This window comes from Spinacia oleracea, chromosome 4 (genome assembly GCF_020520425.1).
Source record: "Spinacia oleracea cultivar Varoflay chromosome 4, BTI_SOV_V1, whole genome shotgun sequence".
Taxonomy (NCBI): Eukaryota; Viridiplantae; Streptophyta; class Magnoliopsida; order Caryophyllales; family Amaranthaceae; genus Spinacia; species Spinacia oleracea.
In genome coordinates, this window is record NC_079490.1 from 157,966,276 (window position 1) to 157,977,891 (window position 11,616).

Sequence of the window (11,616 nt, forward strand, 5' to 3'; positions counted from 1 at the left end):
AGTGTTGCATTATTATATGAGCATCATGACTCTTGTACCCTAATATTTTTCCCTCCTTCACTTGCACACACCTTGCAATATTTGATGCACAACCTTGTGGCAGCTTTGCCTTCTTCAGAACACTACAAAAAATGTTTTTTTCTTCCTTCGTCATTGAGAATGATGCTTTGGGCAGCAAAACATACCGCTCGTCATCTGTATCTAAAGGATGTAGTTCTTCCCTTATACCCATTTCTTGCAGATCTAATCGATCCTTATGATGATCTTTTGACTTTCCAGGTATGTCTAACAAAGTTCCCAGCACACTATCACATATATTTTTTTTCTATGTGCATGACATCCAAATGATGGCGACACCCGCAATCTTTCCAATATGGCAAAGTGTGGAAGATAGAGGACTTTGTCCATGGACAATCTGGATATTTCTTTTTTGTTTGTAACTTTCCAAACTTGTTTTCCCAAATTTCTAACAAGCTTGAAATTTGAGTCCCTGTTAAAGGATTTGGAGTTGTCCTCTCGTCCTTTTCTCCGTTAAAAGACTTCATATCATGCCGCCAAGGATTATTTTCATCTAACCATCGACGATGAGCACAGTAGAAAGACTTATTACTATTATTCAAGTGATGATGATCAGTCTCGTAGTGACAATAGGGGCATGCAAACTTCCCTTTGGTGCTCCAACCAGATAACATAGCATAACCTGGAAAGTCACTGGTCGTTGATGGTAAAGCTGCATGCATCTTGAATGTTTGTCTCTTCTTCGTGTCATAGGTGTCCAACCCATACTCCCACAGATCTTTAAGTTCTTGAACCAATGGTTGAAGGTAGACATCAATGTCCTTCCCAGGAGAGGTGGGCCCGGGAATAAGGAGAGACAACATCAAGAATTCTGGCTTCATACACAACCATGGTGGTAAGTTGTAATTAATTAGAACAACAGGCCATGTACTATGTTGTGTGCTCATAGTTCGAAATGGATTAAATCCGTCACTTGCAAGCCCCAAACGAACATTACGTGCTTCTTTAGCAAAATTTGGGTACTTTAGATCAAACTCTTTCCACGCCTCACCATCAGCCGGATGCCTCAATAACTTATCTTTATCTCTTTCTTCATCATGCCACTTCAATAGCTCTGTTGTTTCTGAACACATGTACAATCTTTGAAGCCTTGGTTTAAGAGGAAAATGCCAAAGAACTTTTGCAGGGACATTATGCACTTTCTTAGATGGCTGATTGCTAATATCATCTTGGTTTTCAGTCTGTGTTTCTTTCCACCTTGAAGCATGACAAACATGGCAAGACGTCGCAGCTTCATGCTCCTTCCAATACAACATACAATCATTACGACATGCATCAATCTTGTCATAATGAAGACCCAGATCTTTTATCAATTTCTTTGCCTCATTAAAAGAGTTAGGCACTTTGGATGCATCTGGTAACACTTCTCGGATAAAATCCAAAATATCTGAAGTTGATACATTAGTTAACCCATGAATACACTTCAAAAGGTAAAAATGAATGAGAAATGATAGCTTTGAAATTTTTTTGCAGCCAGGATATAGCTCTTGTTTTCCATCTTCAACTAACTTATAGAACTTCTTAGCCTCATCATTGGGCTCATCTCCAACCTCTTCATACCTTTCTGCCACGTCTCTATGAACATCATATATAAAACGTTCAATATCATCATACATGTCTGATGTATTATCTTCAACATTCCTCTTTGTATTTGATGTCGATGACATACCCTTTTCATAACAATGCCATCCTTCAGTGCCAGGCTCGATCCCGTTTACAATCAAATGATTGAATACTGTCTCTCTACGATGCCAAAAGCGGTGATAACACACCTTACACGGGCAAGTAATCTGATCACCAATTGCTTGAGTAGAAAACGCTTTATCTAAATAATCCTCCATACCTTTCTCATACTCATTACTAGATTGTAAGAAGTTGGTCCAACTACTCATTTTGTCTCCTTTATGAAAAGTTAAACATACACAAATTGAGAGATTAAAAACATTGGAATATAATTTTAACATGTCTAAAAGGAATGACAGTAACTATAGAGACATACGCCCACAAATAATTGAGACTTGTATAATAATAATAATAGAAAAGAAACAAGTAAAGAAAATAGATAAAAAGTCAAGTGGAATTCAAAAATCTGGTGAAGTTTCCGATTGCTAGATTCTTTAAGGTAGTATATTAAGTTGTATTAGCTGATAGGAAACTGCCACGATGATTAACGGAATCTCATTGTTGGTTTTAAATTGGTATTCTTTCTCTGAAATACGTTAGTGCGCTCAAGGTTTAATCTAATGATGCACACAGGTATCTCTCTTCACGAACTATTATAGCAAAAACATTACAATCAGACCTAGAACATGCAGAAAAACAAACTACAGCCAGAACAAGAATGGGCAAAAAAACTACAATCAAAACAAGAACATGCAGAAAGACTACAATCAGAACAGAAAAGGCAGAAAGAACCTGAACAGGCAAAAAGACTAAAATTAGAAAAAGAACAGGCACACAAGAAATCAGGAAAACAACACCGGAGCAAAACATCAGCAGAAAGACATTGTAAAAGCAGCAACTCAAAACAGACAAGCATGGTACTTTAATTCTACTTCATTTCTCACAAGAGTATATCCTCCGAATTGCAATAAAGTACGAATCTGCAGAAGTTCAAAATACGGAAGAGATAAGGAGAAGCTCAATCAGAAGAACGTATATTTGGATGAGTAAAACAAAAAAATATCAAGTTGAGATTTAAGCATCGTTATGTTCACAAGCAAGCCAAAGTATTGAAATGGCAGGCATGCCAATTAAATAGTCACCGGGTCACCTTGACAGAGCCCACAGCAGTGTCAAAATAGAAGAAAGAAAGATGAATTTTATACAGACAAAAAAAAAACAGTAGGTAGGACTCTGTAGTGACAGAACCCTAGAAATTGAAATCAGATGAATTCCATGAATAGACTAACATAAGGGTTCTGTGAAGTTCAGTTCTATTCTGCATAGTTCAGTTCTGATCTGCACAGATCAGTTCTGATCTGTGCAGATCAGTTCTTTGCAGAAGTGTTAATTTTTCCTAACCAACTTGTTCCTGTCAGAGTTCTTGAGACACTACCTAAGAATGCATTGGAAAAAATGGGACGGCTTCCCAGTAAGGTTATAGACTGAAAGTTGTTAATCTGTTATTCACCATGATTATGAAATTTTATACTTCCTCTTTTACGGTTGAGCATAATAGGGGAAACCAAGAAATGGCATTAAAACATGGAACAGTCAAAGGATCATCATTGCAGCAGTAAGGCCAATACAGGCGAGTAATATTATTTGGTACCCATCCATCACAGGTTGTATTTTCTAGCCTACAAAGATGAGATGATATCTAATTGCATAAAAGACAGCCTAGTTTCTGAATTTAAATTACAATGCAGTGACTGACAGATAAAATAGACAATAAAAAATGCAGTCACGACTATCGAGTCACCCCATATATCAGTAATACGCCTTTTTTTAACCATGCAAGTAAGTTCCTATGCAGCCTCCTAAGTTGTTCATTGGTCGCAATCAATGTTCACTAAGCTCACATAAAACTATGATAATTCTATTCTTGTCCAAATTCAGTCCAGGTCCATCAGTGAGCCAGAGCATATACCATTTAAATTCATGACTAAAAAAAATCAGATTATCAAATTCAAAGCCAAGGACACGACATCAAACACAAAATCAACAAACTTGAAATACGGAATGAATAAATTAAAAGCCCATAATACCACATCAGACACAAAATCAATAAACATACAGAATTCAATCAAAAGGAGTACTAACACTAAGTGTAAAAACACAACAAAAGGAACCAGAAAGAGCAGGTAAATTAATCAAGTTGATTCGTGTTCTATAGAATCATACCTCCCACTTATGTGACTGTCACTGTGACTCTTAAAAGGGCCATATAATTGACAATATAGAAGAAAATAAAGAAAATTACCCAGACACGAAAAGCTAGCAACCAATAATACTAGTCTAAATGACCCTTATTCAGGTTGCTTGACAACCAAACCAAAACACATACTCACAGTCAACAACCATACCAGACCAAAATACAGAGTACCGAATCAAAAAATCAAACAACTTACCACTGCATAATAAACGTTTACATTCCAATCAAAAAAGATTAAACACTATAATCTGTATTCATAGAAATCTTAAAAATCAATGATTAAACAAACAAAAAATTTAAGAACAACCAAACCAAAACACACACTCACACTCAACCAACCAGACCAGACCAAAATACAAAGTACCGAATCAAAAAAATCAAACAAATTACCATTGCATAATAAACGTTCACAATCCAATCAAAAAAAAATTAAACAATATAATCTGTATTGTAACGATTCATAGAAATCTTGCAAAATCAAATATTAAACAAACAAAAAATTTAAGAACAACCACCACAAATCACAAAGTACCTGAAAGGAGGCGCGGATTCGATAAAGCCCGATCAAGAACAAGCTCGAACGATGATTAAGACGACGAAATAAAAGCGCTAATCCGATGAAACCAGAAGTTGGAAGTGTGAATTCGATGATTGGAACCGCGATTTCCTGATTTTTGTTCGATTTTTGTTCGTGATTTCCAAAATACTCTGCGATTTTTGTTCGTGATTTCCTGATGAATTGGAAGAGGAAATTTTTTGGAGACAATTAACCCTAGGATTGACTTTTTCCTTTGTTTGGCGGTTTTAAAAAAAAATTAGAAAATAAAAACGAAATCTGAAATTTTGTCCTTGGCGGCACTTCCATTAAAATGGAATTTATGGGATTTTGGGATTTGCGTTTTTTTTTAATTGTAAATTTTTAATTTTTGTTTAAAAAAAAGGTAACACCTTTTAGTGATACCATAAATGTTACTTATTTATTTTTTAATTGTAAATTTTTAAATTCTCTTTTAAAAGAAAAGGTAGCACCTTTTATTGTTACCATAAACTGTTACCTATTTTAAAAGTGTTCCCATAAATTGTTACCTATTTTAAAAGTGTTACCATAAAATTTTACCTACGTTAAAAGTGTTACCTTGAGTGTTACATTTTAGAAAAACTGTTACCGAAGTGTTACTTAAATATCTTGTGATTTTGCATTTCAAAAAGTGTTACCAACACGTGTTACATAAGCTCAATTATGTACTAGTGCTTTATCAAAATTATATATCACTTACTTTGCATTAATCAATACATAGTACTTATTAAAATAACAATAACCTAAGGATATCGTTTGGGCCAATAACTAGTACTACCTCCGTTTTGAAATAATGGGGACACTTACGCATTTCACAACAACCAAAATAAATGATTGGAATGTAATAAATAAGTATGGGAAAAGTGAAATGTTGTAAGAAAATAATAATAAAGAATTAGGTTGAGTGGAGTGGTGTAAAAAAAAAAATTAAAAAAATATGTTAGGTGGAAAGTTATGAGTAAAAAGAGAATATAAAAGTAGATTGACTGGAAAATTGTAAGTAAAGTGGAAAAAGAGTCGTTTGAATTCATTAAATATGATGAGTCATATACCAAAATTAGAATAAAGCACATTGTCCCTATTATTTTGAAACATCCATTTAAGGAAACCGTCCCCATTATTTAGAAACGAAGGGAGTACCGATTAAACACATAAAAGCCACCATATTGAAAATTATATTGCACTTGATTTTCATTGATCAATAAATAATACGACCTCCGTTTCGAAACAATGGGGATACTTAGGCATTTAACAACAACCAAGATAAGTGATTGGAATGTAAGAAATAAGTATGGGAAAAGTGGAATGTTGTAAGAAAAGAATAATAAAAAAAACTAGTGTGTAGCCCGGGCGTTGCCCCGGGTTTTGACTTTTATTCGGGTTTTTTTTTATAATTATGTTCAAGTAGAGATGGTGTCTTCATCAGATTACGTGGTGACATAAGATTAGTGTCCGATCAGCAACCTCCTAGATCTAAAACCCCACATCCAAAAATCTAAACAAAGCCGGATCCTTTTCTTCAAATTAATAACTAAACATTTATAAATTAAATAATCATTTCCTTTTTTGCATTCACTTTATTCAATGTATTGTTTATTTTAAAAAGAATATATTTGCTTATATAGAAAGATATTACATAAGTTGTAGTTGGTTAAGATGGTAAGAAGTGTAACTTTTAGCAAAGAGGTCTTGTGTTCGATCCTTATTTGATGCTTTTTTTTGTTGTAATGACATGTCATGATGCTAATTAGTGGTGACGTGGCGTAATAAGGAGAGGTATACCTGACACGTATACGTTCTTCAAAACACCTTTTAATATATTAGTATAGATTAGGTTGAGTGGAGTGGTGTAAGAAAAGAAGAATAAAAAAATAGGTTGGGTAGAAAGTTGTGACTAAATAGAGAATATAAAAGTAGTATGAGTGAAAATTTGTACCCCCTCTGTATTTATTTAAGGGATACACTTGCCTTTTCCGGCCGTATTTATTTAAGAGATACACTTGTCATTTTTAATAACTTATCAACCCCACCATCTAATTAAATAATCAATCTACATCCCACCCCCCATCCCCATCCCCTGAAATGACATGGTCCCCACTTGTTTTACTTATTAAAATATCTACCCAACCCCACTTATTTTATTACTTTATTTCATTCAATTTTTTTTCTTAATACCCGTGCCTAACCAAGTGTATCTCTTAAATAAATACGGAGGGGGTAATTAGTAAAGTGGAAAAAAGAGTCGTTTGAATTCATTAAATATGATGAGTCATATACCAAAATTAGAATAAAGCACATTGTCCCTATTATTTTGAAACATCCATTTAAGAAAACGGATATTTCATGAAATGCCCTCGAGTTTTTCCATAATTCACCAAATGCCCATCAAGTTTCAATAATTCATAAAATACCCCTCACAATTCGTACAAATACCCAACATATCCTTACTAATAACGGACCGTTAGTCTGCCGTTAGCCAAGTTTTCAATTCACCCAAATGCCCCTATTCTAAAACTTATTTCACCAAATGCCCCTATTGTGAAACTTATTTCACCAAATGCCCCAAACTTAAATATAGCTATTTTGATGTTTCAGCGACTAGTTTTTGTGTTTGAAAGGTAGCTGTTGGTCACGGTTGACTATAAAAGCCCCTTTGCTGAATGGTTCTTGTAAGTTAGATGTTATTTTGATTTCCTTTGCTAATTTCATAAGATTTTTGTCATGAGTTTTCTTTCAAAATCATCATCCACACCCAATGAGTCCACATATATTAGAGTACCTACCAATTTTTGTTATTGTGGTAGGAAATTTGTCATTCGAAACTTTGATACAACACTCAATCCACAAAGGTTGTACTACAAGTGTGATCCTTGAAACAATCTGAGATGGTGAAAGGGAGTAGTTGAGCAAAAAAACAAGGGGCAACAACACAAAGGACAATGCGGGGGAAGCTTATACGAAGGAGAAAGTATTGAAAACAGGCGAAACAGTAAGATGCAAGAAGAATTGAAGCAAATGAAGAAGAAACTAAAACAACAACAAAAAGTAGTCAAAGTTGTAATACAATTAAATGGGGATATTGATGTTTGTAATTTTACTCTTTGTAATCATGAAGTAAACACAAGTAATGAGAAACAAATTCACATTTCATAAATAATTGATGTTGCATAATCTGCACAAAATACCAAACTGGGAAGCATTTCTGTTTTTAGCTTCACTTACAAAACATCTTTGCACCAACTACATTTAATGTTATTTTCTACTCAATGAATATGTGCAAGATCAAAACATATGTGCAAAAAACTACCCCCAAAAGCATTAGCAGCTATCCAGAAGAGCTTGTGGAACACCACTTCAACCTCCATTCCTACCACAATAACAAAATTTGTTAGGTACCCTAATATATGTTGACTCATTGGGTGTGGAAGATGATTTTGAAAGAAAACTCATGACACAAATCTTATGAAATCAGCAAAGTAAAGTAAAATAACATCTAAAATACAAGAACCATTCAGCAAAGGGGTTTTTATAGCCAACCATGACCAAGAACCACTTTTCAAACACAAAAACTAGCCGTCGGAACATCAGAATAGCTATATTTAAATTTGGGGCATTTGGTAAAATAAGTTTCCTAATAGGGGCATTTGGTGAAATAAGTTTCAGAATAGGGGCATTTGGGTGAATTGGAAACTTGGCTAACGGCAGACTAACGGCCCGTTATTAGTAAGGGTATGTTGGGTATTTGTACGAATTGTGAGGGGTATTTTATGAATTATTGAAACTTGATGGGCGTTTGGTGAATTATGGCAAAACTCGAGGGCATTTCATGAAATTTCCGTTAAGAAAATTGTTCCCATTATTTCGAAACGGGTGGAGTACTTATTAAAATAACAATTACCTAAGGTTATTTTTTGGGCCAATAACTAGTTATCAATTAAACACATAAAAGCCACCATAAATCGAACAATTTCCTTCAATATTGCTTAAAGATCCAATAATTCCCAAAATATGTTACTTTCTAACTTAATTCCCACCATACCGTCCACGTCAGCATGGAATAAATTTTTTTTTTTTTTCGGTTTAGAACAAAACCGCCATCTCAAATGGCGGTTATGGTTTAAAGCAAACCGCCATTTGAGATGGCGGTTTACATTTTTTTCGGTTTAGAACAAAACCGGCATCTCAAATGGCGGTTTTGTTTTAAAGAAAACCGTCATTTGAGATGGTGGTTTGCTTTAAACCATAACCGCCATTTGAGATGGCGGTTTACCCCCTTTGAACCGCCATCTCAAATGGCGGTTTTGTACATATACCAGACCCACTGGTTTCACTTTGCAGCCAGAAATCGCTACTTGAGATAGCGGTTAACCCATATAAACCGATATTTTAGATAGCGGTTAACCCATATAAGATCAAATCGCCATTTGAGATACCGGCTAACCCATGTAAACCACTATTTCATTTGGCGGTTTTTTGCTGATTATTTAATAAAAAAAGACCGGTTTACCATGTTGACGTGGATGGTATGGTGGGAATTAAGTTAAAAAGTAACGTTTTTTAGGAATTATTGGTTTTTTAAGCAATACTGAAGGAAATCGCTCCATAGATCTTGTTAGTTCACATGAACATTCGTTTGATCGAGGATATTTGTATAATTCTAACTTAGTTTTAGATTTAAGTATAATTAATTCCTTAATCCATAGTAGATGATTTTGTTTTTGTTTTTGATAACTTAATTGGCCGACCATGTTATTAGTTTGTCTATTACTGCTTGTTTAGTTCTCCATGTGCTAATTTGGGATTGGAACATAGGCCACATTCAAGACCAGAAACTTATACTTACGTGTGATAGATATAGTCGGCCAATTAATTGCTTCCAACTAATATCAGATATTTGCTATCCGATGACACGAGATATTTCTGAAAAGATCGGGCCAAGAAGAATGTCAAGCTGTCACCCCTTATGGCCTTATTTACTAAAGTCCAAAACCATCCTATTTGTGATACCGACCAATGATATGTCTCTGTATGTTTGCAATTACATCGACTATAACATTTAAAATATCACAAATTTTATTTTATTTATGGTCAGTAACCTCATAATTAAGCTCATACATGCATTATCATTCTCTTTAATTAGTTGAATTTAAAATCTCTTTACTTATCAGAATCACTCTTGAGTCATGTAAAAGCATTTTCCATTATGATGTGTTTTTGTTGGTGAAATATCATGTTAAATCTTATCATAGTTGTTGATCTACTTTCTTTATTCATCACCAACTAATCCATTATTTTCCCTCAATAAAAAAACAAAAAAACTAATCCATTATTTTTCTTCGAAACTAATCCTTGTTTGAAGGAAGAATATTATCGTGGTACAAAACTTCTTATTTATCGTTTTAAACTTTAACATGGCTATAAGATCACAATAATTTATGGTTAGGTGGTCTTCCTTACCTCGCTTCTCGTGAGAGCCTCTTTAAGACAATTGGGTAATGATAATGATGATTTTAAGTAGGGTTTGGATATGACTGTTCATTTTAAATCCTTTTAAATTATGACATTTCAATCCAAATAATGTGTTTGGCAAAAAACAAGAATTCTAAATCTATCATTTCAAATTCTCTATGCTATTTGGGAATAGAAATGAATTTTAATCATAGTTTTAATTGCATAGTGGCAAGAAAACTAATATTTCATTCACAAAAAAAAATATCCACTACAATCAAGAATGATAATGGTGTCCTATGGAATCCAACAAAACTACAAGCATTCCAAAATCGAATAAAATTACCCCTAACTCGTGCCCTTTAATTTCAACTGTACTCATATTTAGCTAACCATTTCTTCTTAATTTTTGATCGATATATCAAAAATATATCGGTCATCTAGATTATTTTCTCTCTCTTAGGGTTAGGGTTTTTCTAGTGGTTGTTTTTTGATTGATCGGAGAATTGAAGACATCTTTGAGGTTGAATTCGAGGACCGGGATCCGCCATAGCAACTACAAGGTAGCCGTGGATGCGAAGGAGAAAAGGTGGCGAAGAGGTTGTGAAACAAGGGTGATGTCAAAATAGAATAAGTGAATAGGTATTTTGCTCTCGAGAGGTTTCGAAGAGGTGACCCTTCTCCCTCCTTCGACGCCATGGCCATACCTCGAAAGAAGCAAAATCAAGGCAAAGGACAATCGAATACGAAGCAGACGAGTAAGGTGGTTACATGGGCTGCTTCGAAGAACACGATCTCGCCGGAAATAGCTAGAGGTGGTGGATGACGTTGTTCGTTCGGCAACACCGCCAAACCCAGATGAAAATTTTGGTTTAGAGGAGCAGATTCTCACACAGAAGTCAGCATTGCGTGATTTACAACACCAATCACAAGTGAGAACATGTTTCAATGCGTGGATTTAATGGTTTAACGCAGGGGAAAGATGCTTGTACGTTTTCGATCAAACCAGAGTATTGGTGGGAATGGGTCAATCTTTGCTCAACCTGTAATTTATAGCATTTCTGATCATGTTTCTATTTCAATAGATGATGATCATGATGATAATGTGATTACCACCCCCAATTTGAATGTTGGAATTGTTCAAATTGATGTTGAGGACACTGAGGATGAAATAGCATATTGGAACTCTGCTATCATTTGTTATGTACTAGGTGCTAACCCACCACATAATGTTATTGAGGGTTTTGTGAGGAGAATTTGGGGGAAACATGGGGTTGATAAGGTTGCAATGATGGGGAAAGGAATTTACATGGTGCGGTTCAAAACCATGGAGAATTATTCCAATGTCCTTAAGGGAGATGCTCAATTCTTTGATTCCAAACATGTGATCATTCGAGCATGGACTCCTGATGTTAACATTGCCAAAGAACCAATCAAGAAGCTACCTATTTGGATAAAGCTTCCTAGGCTTGATGTCAAATACTGGGGTGAGGATAGCCCGTTCAAGATTGTTGGGCAGGTTGGTAAAGCTTTGAAGGTGGACCAGGCAACAATGCATAGGGACAAGCTTATGTTTGCCAAGGTGCTGGTGGAAGTGGATATTAATCAACAGTTTCCAACCACCATTCAGTTCATG

The 11,616-nt window shown here is 34.9% G+C and overlaps 1 protein-coding gene across 1 annotated transcript; it reads right to left on the reverse strand.

Annotated features, from left to right (window-relative positions):
* Positions 1-308: 308 nt before the first annotated feature.
* On the reverse strand, positions 309-1,970 carry LOC130472075 (uncharacterized). The gene has a single exon (XM_056842498.1). It carries the CDS (start codon positions 1,968-1,970, stop codon positions 309-311), a length of 1,662 nt encoding a protein of 553 aa, XP_056698476.1.
* Between the last annotated feature and the right edge of the window lie 9,646 nt (positions 1,971-11,616).